This window comes from Aythya marila, assembly GCF_965140915.1.
Source record: "Aythya marila genome assembly, chromosome: 2".
NCBI lineage: Eukaryota > Metazoa > Chordata > Aves > Anseriformes > Anatidae > Aythya > Aythya marila.
In genome coordinates, this window is record NC_139043.1 from 5,398,866 (window position 1) to 5,418,377 (window position 19,512).

Sequence of the window (19,512 nt, forward strand, 5' to 3'; positions counted from 1 at the left end):
AAGTGTTTTTGCAGCAATAACACAGTTTAATCATGCAGAACCTCTTTAACCTGTACATCACAGGAAATCCCCTGTAGCTGGTTAGTACATTCCCTGCTGTTAGTAAAGTAAAAAATGGCTAACTGAATTGTAAAAAAACTCATAATTCACACTTGTACATCTTCAGAAAAGGTTTCTTATGTCTCTGAATGCTGTCAGTTGTAGGAGTAACAGCTGAGTTAGCCTTGGAGGAAGAGTGGGAAGAACTGGGTAGAATTGGGTATTATTTCTAAAACCAGACAGGGATGTATGTGTGCTCAGGGGAGCTGTTCTGTGGCTGTGCTTAAACTGTTGATAAAATGGCCAGACTGATATTTGCAGCTGAAATAATCAAACCAGTTTTGTTGCCGCATGTTGTCATTTCAGTGCGTGCCCTGAGCTTAGCCCATTTCCAGGGGATTTCAGGCTCCTTGTGTAACTCGGTTTTAGCAGCTGAGCGCTGAGGTTGCTTGTGCAATCCCCGGCAGCTGCCTGCACGGCTCAGCAGGCGTCTCTCGATTGCAGGTGGTTCCAGGAGGTGGCAGCATCTCCGTTTGCATCTCCTTCACCCCGCATGTCCTCCCGGAGACCGTCACTGAAGTGCACTGTGAAGGGTTTGCGCTGGGATTCATGAGCCTAGACGACAAGGTAAACAGATATCCCAGCAGGGCTAAAGACGACTAGGAAATAATCGTTTCCATTCCTGTAATTTCACGTGCGGGCTGCTGTGTACTTGGCCAGTCTGTGCAAACAGTCCTCTTCCTGCAACCCCGAACATCCTTCCTTAATTTCATTAGCTGCGTTTACCTTTTAGCTTGGAAGCTTTCTGGGGTGGGAATGTCAACATCTTGTTACGTCGTCTGGAGCAGTAGACCCCAGGCAATAGCCCAGGATTTGAATTGCTATCACAACATCAGGTTTTATTGATAACAAGAGCTAACAATGCAGCTGAGACTCAGGACTCTGAGTTCTGTTCCTGGCTCTGCACCAACTTTCCTGTGAGCTCTCGGACAGCACCTCTCTCCTCTGGGAAGCTTCCTCTTCAAAAACTGCAAGTGCAGCTCGTGGGCTGATGTGAGGCTTGAGCAGTGCTTTATGATTTGCTCTGAGATTCTCTGAGCTGAATCATTGCAAAGGTGCAAGGTAGAATGAATGAATAACAGAATATTTAGTAAAAACATCCCTAATGTTCCTTACTCCTGTAGGAAGCACTGTCTGTGTGTGTATTAAACACAGTCATGAGAGTCCAAATACTGCTCAACTTCTGCCATTCCTTGCACGTTGCCATCACATCTTACAAACAGGCAATACGTTGCCAAGAAGAATCCCCTTTTAGCTACCAGCCTCTCAAGCTAAAAGCAGGGCTTTAGGTTTTAGTGCTGTCATTTATCCAGAAATTCTGTTTGGGTTTTGTTGTCAGCTTGCAAAGACAGTGCCTGACAAGGTGCTCCGCAAACACGGCTACGATGCCCCACTGTTACGAATAGACCTGAGAGCCTCCGTAAGGCATGCTCTGTAAGTACCTTCACACTGACACCTCACACACTCACAGAATAAATCAGCCTGGAGGGAAGGGCTCTGACCAGCTCTGATTCTTTACACGCAGGTTAAAAGTAGACATGGATCACGATGGAGAAATGATGTTTTACTCTGTGGCAAGTGATCTCATACCGGATCAGCCTCTGTTAGGAGTAAGTACTTCACACACAGATGTATTCTGTTGGACTGAGCTACTGTGAAAATTCACAGCTGCATACAATGGTTTTTAAAGCATATCTTTACCAGTGTCCTCATGTTGCCATTTTCAATGTTGCACGTAGTTATATGTAAACTAAAAGGACTACAAGTACTTATTAGCCAGGAATAAGCATAGCTGGGCTCAGACAAAGCCTAGTTTATACATCTTCCTCTATTATTATTTTATTTGTAGAGGATTTCTTAAGTAGAAAAATAAGTACTTCTTTTCAATACATAAAGGTCTGATAGCAGAATGAGTCACTTAGAACAACATAGTCTGTTTCTGTGACCTTTGACATTCAAAGACTCTAACCTTATTACATTATTTGGGGATTTTACTCAAGAAATTTTGAAAAACACAAGTGAAAAATAATGGGCTTCTTTGGGATAGAGTCCTTCAGATCCCTGGTGCTGTTGAAAGACCAGACTAGCACGAAGCTCTCAAGGGAGTTTAAACTAACCAGTTTTGAATAATTTTTCTACCAGGTTTTGACAGATTCAGTAATGACTCAGAGTTTGAAACTCATCAATTGCACTAAGGTTCCTCTGTACTTCAGGCTCCTTCTGTCTACGCCCTTCAGCCTGGCCAGCACAGATCTCCAGAAGAGCACCAAAACATCCCACAGCAAGAAGGAAGAAACAGAACAGCAACCGCAACTTGTACTTTATCCCCAGCAAAACATGCTGGTAGGCTCAAAAAAAATAATCCTCTGCCAAAATAGATAGTTTAGTAATTGGTATGTTAGCATGGCCCAGATGAACCACAAGAAAAACACAACCAATATAGAAATTTCCCGATGTCAGGGGAACTAGTGGTGTATTAGCAAATGCTAATAACTGCAATTTTGCCTGCTATATTGCAGGTACAAAGTATTTTTCCACAGCGGCTCTGCTGTGCTTTTCTCATCAACTCTGACCTATTACAAACTCTTGCAGAAAGCCCTGTGTCATTTCTGGACCTGACCTAAATCAATAGTCAAATACATGCTGGACTAATTAAAAGACTTGCAAAACCTACATTCCCTCATTTCCTTAAATTAGATGCAGGCAGTTCAGAGAGAATAAATTGGTTAGTTTGGGGTGTACACAGTGACATTAAAGGAAGCAAAGTCTTGGATTCAAGAATTACCTAGGGTGCAAAAATGAATAACCCTCGGCTGCATTTTGAAGTGTGCTTCTCATTTTTCAGTGTTCATTTTGACTTAGAGGCACACAGGTCTTAATTGCACATGTGCCAGAAGAAAGACTTACATTTTTAAGACATCTTTGGGAATATGGTATTTGTAACCTCAGGAACTGAGCGCTTTTGTCTTGCTAGAGAATGTTTCTCTCCTGTGGTTCAGCAATTAGCTGTTCACCTTTACACTCCAGCTCTGTGTACTGGATTTATAGGAAATAGCTGTGCTTTTTCCTTAATGTCCATTAAAGCACTTTATTCCAGTGGGAATTTGGTTGCTGGCACAACACTTTTGGGTTCCAGTGGGAAAATGTGCACTCGGGCCTTTGAGCAGTGTTTACTTTGGATTTCCTGCACACAGTGCCATCTTATGTGACAGTCATCTGAATTCCTCTTCCACAGGTGAAAGTGTCATTCCACACAACTCTGGAGTTGCTTACCTATCAACATTTGCCAGATACCCAGATGCTTCCTGGATTCCAAGTGCTCCAGTTTGAGAACGGGGAGAGAAAGCTGAAGTTCAGTCAAAATCTGGTCATCGAATACAGTAACCACAGCACCCAGGTAAGAGGAGGATGGCAGCACTGGGCTATCAGCATCTTTGATTCAGAATGAACATGTCTTGGGGTTCACTGAGCTGTGAAATACAGCCACCTCTGGAGTAAACCTGTAGCATACAGTCAAAGCGAGTGGCCAGAGATTAGCAAAAGGAGATTGCAGTCTGTTGAGCCTGCAGGTGACTCTCCAGTTGGCAAAGAGGTTCTGGGTCAGCAGCCTAGTGTTCGTACCCCGTTTTCCTGCAAGAGCACTGTTTGCACAGCAGGAAGGCCTGGGTGATATGTCTCAATCAAAGGGCAGCATGCCCAGTCACAGTATGACTCTGTGTCCTGAGACACTGCAGGAAGCAGGACAGGCTCAATCAACATGCCAGCAACTGAGTCACCAAGCGCTGCCTCCTGCAGTACCCAAGCGCTTCTTGAAAATCTCCTAAGCCTGCCCAGCTCATGTGGTGTGGTCGTGGCCCACACACATTTAAAGACTGATCTCTTCCAGATGGAAAGCTATAACCCCCACCCAAATCTTCAGCAGTTCCAGTACGCTGCATTGTCTTCACACCAGGTATTTCTGAGGGCTGATCTGTAAGATCCGAGCACCGTATCTAAGATGTAGTCAACTTAATAATAATCTTGGGCAATCTGCACCAATTGAATGACTCACAGTGGGCCATATAAAGTCCTCGGGGACAACAAGATGTTGTAATGTCTGCATCTCCACAGAAAATCCTAATAACAAATCAGAATGTTCACTCTGTGTTACTGCATTAAGACCACAAAGATGAAAACCTGTCTCAAAGCAATGAAACAAGCAACAACTTCATTCATTCAAAGCTGTAGAATGGGGAACTGACTGTTACAGAAAGAACACAAAACAAGTACTCTTGATTCAGTGCCTGAGGTAAGAATGATCCAGCTGCAGCAGATACAAAACAATACAAAAAAAAAAAAGTGTTTTCTTGTTTTTCCTTTCCTCTCTTTTGTAGCTGGTCCCAGTGACTGCACACCTTACTGTCCCAGTTCTGGAGCTGTCTTGCGACATGGTGGATTTCAAGACCTGCTTTGTTGCACAGACCAAGACTGAACATGTCTTCCTGTCTAACAGGGGCGGCTGCAGAAGCTACTGGACTGCTTTGCTGGGTATTTGGGTTTTGCAACTGGGTTTCCTTGCTCTGTAGTTTCACTGTTCATTTTTTTTTGGTTGTTTTGGTTTTGTTAAGACTGCGTGCATTCACTCATATGATGATGTTTAGTCCAAACATACCAGGTCTGCTTCTGTTCCCACATATGTGGGGTTGTGGTGGCTGTTGGTTTTTGTTTTCATTTACATCAGTGTATCTCTGCTGGTTTCAGCCTTTACTCCAGATTTAACCAAAGGATGAAACCACAACCCTCACTGCTGGTGGACATGCTTTGCTCATTTATAATACAATCCCAGGAGGCAACAAGCAGCAGCACCTCCTCACGAGGGCTGTTTGAGCTTGTGCCTAATGAGATCAACAACAGATGGACTTCAAAGGGAAGTAGATAAGGGTCTCATTATTCTGACACAAGGACATTGATCACTCCCCTTGATTAAAGGATGAAAATAGAAACTGGCCACATGCACAGAAAGCTTGTGACAGTGCAAAATATGATTTATTAGTTGGCACGAAAGGAGGTGCATTGTTTTGAGAGCTATATGCTGTACAAACCGATACAGAAGGTCTCATATTGCTTTGTTTGATATTTGCCCTCTTTGCTGCAGATGAACAAGAAAAGCATAATAATGATCTGGAAGTATTTTCTGTCTCCCCTCCTAATGGCATTTTGGAGGCACGTGAAGGGGACCAACCTACCAAAGATGTTTTGCAGATCACCTTTACTGCCAGGTATGGTTAACACAACTGAAATTTTGCTGTTACTCCCTGTCGAGCCCAGACTCATTGTGAGTAGTCACTGAAAGCAGAATTCTGCTCTGTTCTTGTGTTATCAGGCCTTTGACACCTGTCAGTCTTGTGCTTCCAATCTCTTTCCCTCCACTGCTGCCACATACGGGATTTCTTTTACAATTCTCACCCTGAATTTCAGCCTTCAGTTTACCTACTTCAAATCACACCGTTAAAACAGTTGGCATGGCACACTGCCTGCGTATGACTGGATAAAATCCCTTTCTTTAGGGTCCTCAACAGAGTAAATCTCAGGCTCTGTCAAGTCAGTGCAGAAGCCGATTCAACAGTTAGCTCCTTTATGCATCTAGCACTTTATTAGGACAAAGAGAGAAATGTGTATGGAGTATTTCAAAATTCCAGTAAGAATCTGTCATGCCTGAAAGAGCAGTGTCTTTTGCAGTGCACTTCATTATAGTTTGTGCTCTAAAAGTTAAGTTTTTGAATTCCTTTACCTCAGAATATCTCCTGAGGAAGCAAATAGTGCAGAATGTTACTCGAATGCACTGAGACAATTTGTTTTACTCCTGCTTAGCTTGGTGCAATGTTTAGACTGAGTCGTGTTGATGTTTGGTGGAAAAAAAATCGATGCATTTTTGTTGTCTCTAGTCCAAAGGTTTTCTGTACAACAAAGATAGCGTGAGCTGCAGGCAGACAACAGCAAAGAGCACAAGAGATCAGATGCAAATAATTGTCTTTGTCCTATAAACAGCTGATATTGTTCTAATTACGTTTATGGCCAGCTTACCATAACCTTTTGTTAAGGCTGAGGATTACTTCTGAGTAGCAGAGGCACTGACCCAAAACCTTTCATTTCTTTGCTGTAATTAATGAGATGCAAATCCTGAAGGAAAACAGCTTTTGTTACAAATGATGTTTTTTTTGCTGAGATGGCCAGAGGAAAGGCCCCATGATATTCCTTCACACCTCCCAGAGAAGACAAGTAGGTTTGTTTTTTTTTAAGCTTCACTCATTACTTGGAAAATTTAACATCTTGGCAGAAAGTTTAGGATGAGCCTATCCCGGGGATTTCAGTGAACTCTGAACACTGCCGAGAGGGAAGTTTCAAGAAGCAACCTACAGGTGACAGCTATTGCTGGAACTTTGGGTCCCCTGGGCCAGGCCGTGAGCTCTCCACGCCTGGAGCTCCTGCAGTCTCAGCAGGATGGGGCCTGTTAGGCCTCGCTCTGAGCAGTGCCTTGCACCAGAGACGAACTTGGGCCACTCTCAACTCCTTAAATCTTTCAGCAGAGCCCTTTGAATCTGCCTGAAGCGCTTCCTTTTGCCTGACAACAGGTACCACAGTAATCAGCCTGCCAGGGAATTCCCAGCACTGCTGAGCTCAGCACCAGCATGGCAGTAGGAAGTGATGATACGGGAGGTGATTTTAGTGACTCACCTCCCTAAATCAGTGGTCTTCCTGCAGAATTTTGTACTATGAGAAATAAGAGCTGCCTGTCAGACAAGACTCTTGGAGGCCTTTACAAGGGCAATCTCTGAGAGAGGTGCTTCAGCTGGAAGAGCCCAAGGGCGTTGGGTAGCACCAGCCTTAGGCAAATTACGCTGTAAGGCTTCCACTTAGCACAAGTGCTAAAACTCCACTTGCTGGAAGCCCTTTGATGTTCATTTACAATGTGGACTCGGTCAATTATCCCTTGACTTATTGGCATTGACAAACTTGTTTCAAACCTGTCAGAGGGGAGGAGCTGTCACAGCAACGCGGTGCAGGCAGATGTTTGTTCCCAAGTGATGCTAATTCCTTAGAGCTTGGTTTTATTTATTTAAACTCAAATTGACTTTCACAGATAGGAAGGCACTCAGGGTCTTCTTTCAACAATGAAATTAATAATGCAGTGTCTTTAGCTGAGGCAGAGACTGCAGCATTGCTTTAACCACCCCCCATATGTATGAAACTGAAGCCAGGTCTCTCCTTTTTCTTCCACAAAGTAACTAATATCATTCAAAACCATGGGGATAGGTCCAGCTATAACTGAAATGTCATCTTTTCCCTCTGCACTTAAGGAAGGCCATCGAGTATGAAGCAATTGTGACCATTACTGGGATGCTGGGAGAGAAGGCTTGCACGCTGCACATCAGGGGACGTGGATCATACGATGGGAAGTACGAAGACCCGCATTTGATTTAAGCAGGACGGATGGCAAGGTAATAAGTCAGCTACAAAAGTATTGTCATCTGTATTGTCATCTACTTCAGCTTTTAAATGTGTACTGGAGTTTTAGCAGAAAAATTTTATAGGTTACGGGTGATAAAAGTCACAGTAATTTGAAAACAGTCGTAATCTCATCCTGTGGTATTTTATTGCTCTGATAAGCTTAGTGTTACCCACAGAGCCAGGCTCTGCAACAGCATGTTTTAAATTGCAAGCCAGCAATGGTAACTGTTAGGTCAAAAAACTTTTGCATAGTACACTGTGCTTCAAATTACAATCAAGGCTGTTGGTATAGTAAAAAGAAGCTTTTGCTTTGCAATTTTTCTGCTTGTTTGATATTAAAATGGCCACTGATACGTAATGAAACCAAGAATTAGTGAATAGACCAGCATTTCCCTGGCTGTCTTCTCAATGTCTCACGTGAATATGGGAAAGCCAACATTTCCTGGACTCTGCATGTTTCATCATGCTTGGGTATTGAGAACAGCCCCTTCAGCTACGGAGGGAAGAAACCCTTCTTCCTCTTGATTCCTTCCTCCCACATGGTTCCCATTTACTCACACATCCCTTCAACTGTTTTTAAAATTGCTTTAGCAAAAGGTCACTGAAATTCCCACTTCTGAGACTGTTCGATTTTCCACTCCCATCGCATAAAGTTTTTGTTAGAGGCACTGTGTGTGGGGAGGAAGGGCTGGGACGAGAACAAAAGATGATGCTATCTGCCTTCTGCCTGCATGAAAGCAGAGCCGTACTGGCACTGAGAACTCATTCTATGCACAGGAACCTTAGTGTGCAAAGAGGACCCTTGAGTTACAGTTAAAGAATGCTATCTTTTTGCTCTGAAATATGTGGGTGTAAGCGAGACCAGCTACAGAACAGGAACATGAGAAAATAAAATAGCTCTCGCTAATCGTGACCTTCCAATATCACAATAAAAAGAATACAAAGATATTGCAGGAGTCCAATTGTATTAAGTGCAAAATAAGAGCTGGGACAAAAAACTTCAGTCTGTGTTACAAATTTAAACTTCCTAACAGTCAAAGATCATTAATGCATTTCTTTTTCAAGCCATTAGCTCTTAGCTTCAGTGATCTTTCTGCTAACAAGAACAGGTAAGGGAGAATTTCCTAAGATGTAGTGCTGAAATCTCCTTTATATCTAATTATTAAGCAGAAGCTTGTCTCCTGTGTTAGTCATACAAGCTAGTAATTAGAAACGTGTTGTAAAAAAATGGAATGGCTACTTTCAAACACCTTGTTTCTACCAATTCCTCAGAACCTTTTGGTGCAGGCACGCCAACCATTTGTTTATATTTTGCCGCTGCGTAAACTACTTCCTAGCAGCCCTTCCACCTTGCCCCCGTGGTTGTTTCAGAGCAGCTTGGTTAAAAAAAAAGTATCTCTCTATAGATAGACAGAAAGTTAAAGCGCATCCTCTAGCATATGAGTGATTTAAGACAGAGCCAATTTCTGACTTGGGTAGGACAAACATAAAGGAAATATTTAAGTCTTTGCACTGCTTTCAAAAGAAACCATTCTAGACTTCCCGTAAGATGATGAGTTTAAGAAAACCCTGGAAAAGCCATTTCATGTGCACTGACATTTTCATTTGGAGCCATGGTTTTAGGTGATTTGTCATATGAACAATGTAAATATAATTAGAGAGGAGTTCAGAGTAAAGGGATCAGTTACAAGTGTTCATTCACAATCACCACATGAGGGCCTGGCTTTGAACTTCAGCTGAACTCGTTTCTTTTCTCATCCTAGGATGCTTTGCAGCACTGAAGTGAACGTCAATCTTGCTTTTTTCCACCTCAGTTCATCTGTAGGATTGGTTCTGCGTCTCAATTTGAGCCTGTAATTTGTAGAGCTAGTAACGGATCTCTGAATCCACTTGATTCCACAGTGCAAATCACTTGCTATTACTAGAGAAGGCAGAGAATTAGCAGCTGTGTTGATTTGTCAGTACGCTGGAGGTTAGTTCCCTGGGTATTCAAATACTGCTGCAGCTCCCATACCAGTTCCAATGCACATTGACACAACACCATACGCTCTGGAACGAAAGAAGATGTGAAATTAAGAAAAACATCACGTTTATATCACACCTGACCAGGGGAAAAAAATCCAATAAAAGTGATGGTTATTTCTGAGCCTGATTTACCCAAACACACCTAAGGTTAATACCGTTGTTCAGTGCTCACCTTTTCCCTCTACGCTTCAATTCATTGAGCAAAGTGACGACTTGCCGGGCGCCCGTACAGCCCAGCGGGTGTCCCAGGGCTATTGCTCCTCCCAGGGGGTTGACCTTCTCCATGGGAATGCCCAGCTTTTCAACGCAGTACACAGCCTGGAAGGACATGGGAAATGTTTCACAGGATGCTCTCACCTCTGTTAGTTCTCAGCTCTCCTGCAATACAGAACCAGGAGGGCTGCAGAGAAGGCTGGTGATCTCCACATACAAAGAAAGACAGCAAACAGCCAGGCCGATAATCCTAAACAGGTCTAGGGGCTTCAGAAGATTTGTGCTCAAAATGAATTGAGCTCAAGTTATGTTTTCTATTACGTAAAAGCCACACTGTTATGTCAGCTGCTCTGAAAGTATTAAAGTATTAAAATAATTAGTATTTATGGGCCTGACTAGCTAGACCGTTTTCCAGTGGAAAGCAGCAGAACTATGTTACAAATCCAAAGCACACGAAGCAAGCAAAATCTATCAACTTCATCTCAAGCTGAGCCCACATACTTTCTGACTGGCAAGTCACAGATTTGTGGCCAACAAGTGACATTTCTGCATTTCATTAAGGATATGCAAATTGTTAAGTGCAACACATTCACACGGACACCACCCTGTAACGAGTTACAGCCTTGTGAAACAGCAATTTTGCAAGTGAGTATGAGGATACAACAAAGTAATCATTATTATTTAGTGAAGATCTTTTTTTTTTTTTTTAATCTTATGCTACATAAGCAATGCCCTGCTTGTTTTTATTTCAAGAAAATAGTCTGTATGTTTTTAACATTTGGCCAGAAATGAAGTCAAATCTTCGTTTTGAGACCAAGTTGAAATATATTTCTAGTTTCTAAGCAATGTAACAACTCAACCAGAATGATCACTCACCTGGCTTGCAAAGGCTTCGTTGATTTCAAATATATCAATGTCATTTAGTGTCAGACCTATGGTTCAGAAAAATCAGGATTTAAAAGGAGATATTATTGCCTTATAAGTACATTAAAGAGAACAACTCGCTTAAAGTCTTCCTTTATGAATTCTACCCTGCTAACAACAACAAAGGGAGGACCTTGGCTCCCCATTGGGTATCTACGTTTTTATGTCTTTATGTGTACAAGTATCTGAAGACTGCAAAACCTCACAGTCCGTGGCATCACGTCACTGAGTGTGCACAGTTTCCTTGGATTAAATGTGGTTTCTTTGTGGAGGGGTTAAAGACCGAAGGGTATTTTGAGACAAAGATAAAACTATAGGCAAATGTGTAACCACAGTGCCGACAGCTGACCGCAATAATAATCGTGAGCCATAAAAGCTGCTCGACCCTGTGAGTGTGATAACACCGAGGAAAGCCCGTTCCACTGGTCAGATGCCAAAATTGTAAAGAAAACCAAAACACAAACAAGAAAACCACACACCCACAGCCTCCTCACATTACGCGAAAAGAGAACTAAACGAACTCTAAAATCATTTGCCACACGCTGGCAGCTTGTTGAGGCCGTGCAGGGCGTTAGTCCTGAGCTTCTCACAGGCGAGTGAGGGGTAATTTGTACCTCAGAAGCGAGCAGCATTACACCACCACCAGGCAGCATCTCTTTCAGGGCTCTAGCTGCACGTGCTGGAATAATCACCTCAAATTTCAGTCCACAGGGAGCGATTCTGCCCCGTGCTGAGCAGCGTGGTCCTTACCTGCCTTCTCCACAGCAGCAGGGATGGCGTAGGCTGGCCCAATGCCCATAACATCGGGCGGGACTCCGACCACGGCGAAGGACCTGAGCACCCCCAGCACTGGCAGCCCCAGCTGTGCTGCTTTGGAGCGTTTTGCCAGCAGAACTGCAGCTGCTCCGTCACTGACCTGGCTGGCGTTGCCTGTTGGAAGAGATCTATCACCACCCCTTCTGCCTGAGCGCATGGTGCGACGGGGCAGGCGAGCCACGGGAAGGGCAGAAAATCGTGTCATTGAAGGCAGAGCTGACCTGCTGTGGTGCTGCCGTTCTCCTTGAAGGCAGGCTTCAGCTTTGCCAGGCCTTCCAGGGTGGTGGAGGGCCTAATCCCTTCGTCTTGGTGCACGGTGATTGTTTGTTGGTTGCCCTCCTTATCTTGGACGGTGGTCTTGACCGGGACGATCTCGGCTTTAAACAGTCCCATTTGCTGAGCTTTCGCTGCTCTGTTAAAGGAAAACACAAAAATTAAAATAACCTGGAAGGGAACTGCAAGAAGCGATGCCAACAAGAACAGTCAGAGGATGAATTCAGGTGTGACTTGGTACCAGGTGCATCAGCACTGAGCAGCGTAACGGGAAGAAGACAAATACTGCTTTCTGTTAACGGGAAGACAGACTTCTGACCTCTGTCATGGGAAATACATCGCTTATACGTTGGGCATTCCTCCCCAAACCTGGGTCACAGGAGCACTAGGTGCTGAGCAAAATCCTGTTCTGTCCCCACTCACACCTCAGTGACTGACTGACCACCAGCAGCCCACAGCCATCAGGCTGTACTTGTCCAGTGGTACAGCCACACCACGACTGGGAGAAAATAATCCCGATGCCCAAACATCAATGCCTATTTCTGAAAGTTTAGAACAGGGCGAGGCAGCTAAGCTTCTATGCAATACTAATGATCTGTGAGAAGTTACAGAACAGCTAGAGTTTCACCCATTCCAGATTTTGTCCTACAAAAAACAAGCTGACTTTTAGACTGCAGACTTGAAGTATCATCTTCTGGCATTTAAATGTCATCTTTCAAATTATTCCAGTTTGTGTTGCATAATTTATTGACTACACAGAAGGGAACCAGAAGTAAAGGTGCACAGAGGATCGGGTCTGGTCCAACCAGCAGGGAACAACTGACACAAGCAGACTGATGGAAGTGTGGAGAAGGCAAGCGGATAAATTATAATTAACTCCGAGCACATAATTTTAATCTTTCATACTAACAAGGTATTTAAAAGCCTCTGCAGCAGAGACAATTTAGAAGATTTACCTTCCAGCAGCAAAGTGCCCTTTTCAGGTAATGCAAATTGGAGACAAAGCTTGTTCTACTCCTTTATGCTTTTATTCATAAAATATAAATATTTAATATTGCCAAGAGAGATTAAGAGCCGAAGGAGAGATCAGTAACTCCACAGACATCCTGAGCCTGCAGCCAGAAAATCAACCCTTTCCTCATGTGAGAGGTGAGGATCGTGTTCACATACCCTTCTGCGCTATCAGGCAGTGAGAAAGCCTGGCATGCCAAGTTCCCTCCGAGCAGGGCCAGAATTTAAAGGTTAACTGCCTTGTCCAGCAGCTTCCTGCATTAGATAAATAATTGGACCGGGGCGATGCTTAAACACAGTTCTGAAAGTTTAACTCCTTGATGCCAGCAACTTCAACGTCTCGCCCACTGCCCCCTGGACTGCTGGTACCGCCCCAGGGATTCCAGGGGTCAGCTCACCCTGGCAATTATTTCACCTAAAGGAAGGGTTTTAGAGGTAGGATTGGGCTCACTTGGAGCCAAGCACCTGCAGCAAAGACACGCCGCTCCTCTTATAAGCGCGGCAGCTCTCTGGAAGTGCCTCATTTGAAATGCTCCCCCTTGGGGAAGCTCACTCCTGCTGTGACGCCCACGGTGGGTTTCAAATGACACCGAGACAAAGCCACTGGGAAAACACTGAGCTGTCCGCCAGCTTCGGGAACCTCGTGGCAATGGTGTCCTTCACTCGATGGCAAACACAGCTGCACCCGGTGCTCAAAGCCTGCACGGCTGGTGGTGAGCGTGCAAAACCACACAGCTCCAGGCTCAGGCTGCCTCACCACGCCGCTGGGCTTTGCTCTGACCACCTCAGGCTTCTTTACTCACCGCTCAGTTGTGAAAGGCAAGATGAAGGCTGCACGTAACCACTCGTGCAAAGTGCAATGTTGTGTTTTTTTCCCCCCTTTCTCTATGTATTCTCTAACCAAAAAGGTGAAAATAAGCAGCATTTACTTTTGTTGGGAAGCCAAGGCAAAGGCGTCTTGTTTCTTGCGGGAAACTCCAAACTTCTCTGCCACATTCTCTGAGGTTATTCTGGGAAAAACAACATCAGAAAATTAACCCAATAATGTACCTAATCAAGCTGGAATTGCCTTTTATTGAGAACACGAGCTACAAGCAGTGGCTTCGGTCTCAAAGCTCACTGCTGACTGCTCAACCTGGACCTACTCACCCCATGGGAATAAGGCAATCTCGGGCTTTGCTGTTCTCCATCATACTGGAGCTGATATCGCCAGGGTTATTGGCACTTCTGAGGGACATCGTTTCCACGCTAAACATGGGGAAAAAAGTGAAGTTACTGCCACTGCTTCCGTGCTACACTCATGGTGATTGCTCAGCTAGGAGTGATCGATGTCTTGACAACATTATTCCCTATCAACCTACAGAAGTGCAGCTGATAATTAAAAACTGGCTGAGGAAGAAGCTCTTCAGGCGTCAGTACAAAAATTAGCACCAAATTACACCGGGTCGTTAGCCTAAGCGGGTCCTTGTTCCATTAGGACAGGATACCAATGTTAACAGTTAATTTCTCATGTTTCCACAGCAAGGAAGGAGCTGCTAACTATTCTGGCACTTCTGTCTTCAGCTGTAACGAGAAACCCAAGATTCTTGGACTAGAGCTGTCAACAGCCAGAAAAAGGCCAGTTCCAGCTTAAAAACTGGTTGGCAGTGGAACAACATCGAGTGTGAAGCAACCCACGACAAAGAGACTTCAGTGAGCTATGCCACTGGCATTTTGCAACATGAAGAGTTTCAGATGTAGGTCCCAGAGGCTGCAGCCTTTGACCTACAGATGGGTTAACAGATCGAAAGAACCCAAATTTTACTGCACGAATACAAAGCCACCACTTAGGACTTGCGAGCTTTTGTACAGTCAGTCTTAGGCCACGGAGCTTAAGATGCTTCACGGTCTGCTGCCTTCTGGGAACACAGAGCTGCTTGGAAGGGATTTCTGACGCCCCATCCAAGACCTGCTGCAGGAGGCCATAAAAGTGCCATAAAAAGATGTTCTTACCCACAGGCCAGGCCAATGTCATACGACCCATTTCGGATGCCACCTGTAACAGCAGGGCACAAACATTCTGATTATCGTTAGGAGCCCAAGTGCTTGGATCCCAGCTGCAGTTTTGTGACCACCTGATGTGTTCACTGCCCCTGGAAGGGGCTTTCCCTCCGCGCTCCAACGTAAGCCAAGGAGCTGACGTGGCTGAAACTAAGCACGACCTGACCTGCCAGCAGGGAGGACGGGATTGACCCTCAGAGAAAGGGCCTGACGTGGAAGTGGTGGTAGAAAGAACTCATCCTCAGATGACCAAGGTATTTCTCTAAGGGTATCTTACATATCTCAAGGGTACGAGGTGTATCTGTTAGGGTATCTTCATATCTCAAGGATATGGAAGCATTCAAGTCAACACCACGCTGAGAATTCCCAGCAGCAGAAGGCTTTATCACTGTTTTTACTGCTTGGAGGGACTGGAGAACAAATGACCAGGATAAAGGAGCACTCGTAGCAGGGCAGGCATCAACGCCAGCCCGAGTGCCCGTGCACGCTTACCAGCTATATTGATAATGGCCTGCAGCCCGGAGGAGCACTGCCGGTTGACACTCGAGCACGGCACCGTCTCTGGGATCCCACTAGGACATGAGAGAGCGTTAAAGACCATGCAACAAAACAAACTGCTACAGAGAACATGAAGCCTCTTGATTAAACTGTAACCCTCACGCTCAACTGATCCCAATAAACGTCTGTTGACCTATTTGGACCTGCACCAAGACAAAGCAAAATTCACGGATCATTTCCAAATGGAATTGCAGGTGGCTCCGTGTGCTGTTTCCCCACAGGTCTACCTTGGGAAGCCCTCTGTAAGCAGGGCCCTCTGACCAGCCTAGCTCCTGAGCTCTGACCAGAGCCGGAAACGCTCAAAGGCTCTGCAATATTGCTAATTGCTGCCTGTGCCCCTCCAAAGCAGCGTCTGTAAACTGCTTTAGCAGAAGGAAACATCAGGGGCAGCCCGCGGAGCGATGTCTGCGTGGAAGGGGAGGCCGCTCCCCACAGCGCCGCCCGGTCCCTGCCAACAGGGACAGCAGGGCTCTCCAAACGCTTGATCAAAGTCTGATTTCTGGGCAAAAGGCGACCTGCTGGAAACTCTTACGAGCTCATGAGCCTCATCACGACCTCTCACCCAGTGCTGCTCCGTAGCCGAGGCCCAAGATGAGAAGAAACTTTGATATGGTTGAGAGCTTACCTTAGAAATTGTGCAACTCTCGCGACCAAAGCGCCAGCTCCCGGCTGCAGCACGTTCCCTGTGTGCAAATATAGGATTGGCATCAGTCGGCTGCACAAAATATAGGATTGGCATCAGTCGGCTGCACTGCCCCCACTACCTGCTGCGGACACCAAAGACACAGAGCCCAGCCACTTGATGGGATGGTCATCAAGGATGTGTTAATTTCACGAGCATAACACCACCAGGCATCAACCCCTTCCGACCCCCACAACACCCACGAGCCCCCTGTGAGCCTGTCCTGGAGTCTGAGGGTGACCACTCACCCACACAGATGTCTCCCAGCGCCTCCGGCCGAAGCCCAACGTCCTGCAGGACAGCGGTCATAACAGCAGACAGCAGCTCATCAGGTGTGGTATCCTGCAAGCACATAAAAAAAAGTTGTAGGGCCTTAAAAGTGACTAGGATGAGTTATATGGCACGAGCATGCAGAGTTCCCTCTGTTCCTTCATCCCAAAATGACCCCAAAGAGCAGCAGCCGGACCCCACCGCCCACATCCCACTGAGTGTGGGGATTTCTGCCCCAGCAGCGCCTGGCACACGCCTGGAGCAGGTTTTGCACAACTTGATGACTTCAGTCACATAACACTAGAGTTTTGTGGGCCGTTATCAACCCCAAATTCAACACAGCCCCTTGAAAACCTACAAAAACACAGGCAGCTTGGCAACACCTCGTGTCCCACCACCACCACCTCCGCTTGCAGGTGCCGTGCCTGTCCCGGGGCTGGGTTTGGGGGAACGTGGGGCGAGGAGAACAGGCTGAGGGGGACAAAAAGCGATTAGATTATGCTTGGGGTTCCCTCAAACCCCAAAACGCTGCTCCTGAGGCTTGGCAAGGCGCAGGCAGGTCCAGGATCTCCACACCAGGAGCTCCACAGCAGGGCAGGAAGGTGAGGGAGATGTTTCCTCACCACAGTACCTCAGGGAACCGGGGCTGTCGGGCTCAGTGTGAGGCAGGACACAGCGGGGTCAGGCACCCCACAGCAGCCTGTGGGGCTGGGGGGGATCCCGGTGGCCGCTCCGCACCCCAAAAATTGATTTTGTTTCCCTGACGGTTGGCGAGTGGTGTGGGGGCAACCCCTGAGGGCTCGGTATTTAGGGGAAAGGCAGCTCCCCGAGGGACGAGTAAGGATTGGGGGGGGATCCGGAGGCGCCCTGCGGATTTAGGGCATGAGGAACACCCCAAAAAAAAATAAAAATAAAGCAAATCCCTACCTTGAACCCCCCGCGCTTGGCTCGGCCGATGGCCGTCCTCCTGCCGTGCACCACCACCACATCCTCGGGACACGAAGCTCCTCCGGGCCGGCTCCCGCAGGGCGCTGCCCTCACGGCGGCCGGGGGCTGCCCCGCCAGGTGCCCCAGCACCGCCCGCACCCGCCTCAGCGCCCCGCTGCCGCTCCCCGCCGCCATCTTGGCTTCCCCGCCCGCCGCCGCCGCCGCCATTTTCGCACCTCCCCCGCCGCGGGGAGGGAGGGGGTGTGGTTTGGGTATGGACCCGCCCGTTTAATTTACATAACCACGCCCACTCGGCTCGTTGGTCCCGCCCACCACGGGTTGGGCTCTGGGGGGGGAGGAGGAAAAGGGGAGAAGGGATTGGGGTAAGGGAGCGAAAATGAAAGGGAATTAAAAGGTTAAAGGAAAAGATAAAATTAAAATTAAAAATTAAATTAAAATAAAAATTAAATTAAAATTAAAAATTAATAGTAAATTCTGTGAGATAGTCCGCTGAAAGGAGAAAATGCAAGTGGATGAAGATAGGAATAAATGAATGAAATGAATAAAATAAATGAATGAAATGAATAAAATACATGAATTAAATGAATGGAACTGAAGAAGGCAGAAATAAAAGAGCCCACCCTACACCTTCTGCCGTGGTGTAACACCAGGCCAATGTGACCGCAGAGATCACAGAATCACAGAATTTCTAGGTTGGAAGAGACCTCAAGATCCTCGAGTCCAACCTCTGACCTAACGCTAACAGTCCCCACTAAACCATATCCCTAAGCTCTACATCTAAACGTCTTTTGAAGACTTCCAGGGATGGTGACTCCACCACTTCCCTGGGCAGCCTGTTCCAGTGCCTCACAACCCTTTCAGTGAAGAAGTTCTTCCTAACATCTAACCTAAAACTCCCCTGGCTCAACTTAAGCCCATTCCCCCTCGTCCTGTCACCAGGCACGTGGGAGAACAGGCCAACCCCCACCTCGCTACAGCCTCCCTTGAGGTACCTAAAAAGAGCGATAAGGTCACCCCTGAGCCTCCTCTTCTCCAGGCTGAACAAGCCCAGCTCCCTCAGCCGCTCCTCGTAGGACTTGTTCTCCAGGCCCCTCACCAGCTTCGTCGCCCTTCTCTGCACCCGCTCAAGCACCTCGATGTCCTTCTTGTAGCGAGGGGCCCAAAACTGAACCCAGTACTCGAGGTGCGGCCTCACCAGAGCCGAGTACAGCAGCTGGGGAGTGCCACGCGTGGCGGGGGTCACAGTCTCAGGGCAGAGCCCCCGAGGAGGGAAGGACACAGAGGGGTGGCCGCGCGCCCGGCAGACACAGAACACGACACTGGAGCCTTTTTCCAACGGGAGGAAAACGTTTCTCTGGGATACACGCGGCGACACCGCATGGAGAGCGGGGACACGGCCCCAGGAGGGCTCCCCCCCCCCCCCGCTGGCCTGGGTGCGCCGGACAAAATAAAATATACATATATAAAAAACAAACAAACAAAAAAAAACAAAAAGGAAATTTACATGGCATAATATTACATTCTCTTCTAGTTTTCATTTTGTACATCAGAACACTGCGAGGGTTTTTTTTTTAAAAAAAACACAAAGGCAAAGGCACCTGAGGAGCGAGTCGCACTCACACGCGGGCACTCACACGCAGCCTTGCACGCACAGCCCTACACACAGCCCTACACACACCCCCACGGACACACACACACACACACACACAAACCCCATCACACACGAGCCAGGGGACCCGGCTGTCCCAGGGAGGCTTTTTGGGGTGCTTGGTGGGGCTGACGAGGCCCCAGGGAGCATTTTTTGGGAGGGTCCCCCAAGGCCTCCCCCAGCGCTCGGGGCAGCGCGGCCGGGCCCCCACTTTTGTTCTCGAGGCTTTGGAGAAAATATTCAGCTCCCATCCACCCCTAAGGGGCGAAAAATCAAAGCTGAACAGGTTGGGTGAAAGGGGAGAATAGAGCATAAAAACATTTTTAGCTTTCCTGAAACACCCTTTGTTCGTCTGACAACCCCTTATTTGCCAACACGTTTTTTCTTGGTTTTTTTGTGTGTTTTTTTTTTTTTTTTTTTTTTTTTTAAATCCATCCTATGGAGCTAACCAGAGTGATGGATTTGGTCCTATTCACAGAATAAAATTCTTTCTTTCCCCTAGAGGAAGGAGGGGACA

The 19,512-nt window shown here is 46.6% G+C and overlaps 2 protein-coding genes across 2 annotated transcripts in view; one reads left to right on the forward strand and one right to left on the reverse strand.

The window, feature by feature from the left end:
• DLEC1 (DLEC1 cilia and flagella associated protein) overlaps positions 1 to 9,031 on the forward strand; it is a gene marked incomplete at its 5' end in the record, with an annotated part of 37,499 nt that extends 28,468 nt beyond the window's left edge. The window contains 8 exons of the mRNA XM_082754356.1: positions 544 to 666; positions 1,439 to 1,533; positions 1,625 to 1,709; positions 2,242 to 2,442; positions 3,335 to 3,496; positions 4,473 to 4,626; positions 5,234 to 5,357; positions 7,437 to 9,031. Of these exons, the coding sequence (XP_082610482.1) occupies positions 544 to 666; positions 1,439 to 1,533; positions 1,625 to 1,709; positions 2,242 to 2,442; positions 3,335 to 3,496; positions 4,473 to 4,626; positions 5,234 to 5,357; positions 7,437 to 7,560 (1,068 nt within the window). The 3' untranslated portion in view covers positions 7,561 to 9,031. The remainder of the gene's footprint in view (positions 1 to 543; positions 667 to 1,438; positions 1,534 to 1,624; positions 1,710 to 2,241; positions 2,443 to 3,334; positions 3,497 to 4,472; positions 4,627 to 5,233; positions 5,358 to 7,436) is intronic.
• Positions 9,032 to 9,185: 154 nt separating this feature from the next.
• ACAA1 (acetyl-CoA acyltransferase 1) lies at positions 9,186 to 17,557 on the reverse strand. Its single transcript, XM_082754379.1, has 12 exons — positions 17,327 to 17,557; positions 16,378 to 16,471; positions 16,073 to 16,130; positions 15,382 to 15,461; positions 14,842 to 14,884; positions 13,999 to 14,097; positions 13,779 to 13,859; positions 11,787 to 11,977; positions 11,500 to 11,679; positions 10,702 to 10,757; positions 9,785 to 9,930; positions 9,186 to 9,636 (listed from the first exon to the last, which is right to left on the reverse strand). Exons 1-12 carry the CDS (start codon positions 17,552 to 17,554, stop codon positions 9,561 to 9,563), a joined length of 1,332 nt encoding a protein of 443 aa, XP_082610505.1. The 5' UTR covers positions 17,555 to 17,557; the 3' UTR covers positions 9,186 to 9,560.
• Between the last annotated feature and the right edge of the window lie 1,955 nt (positions 17,558 to 19,512).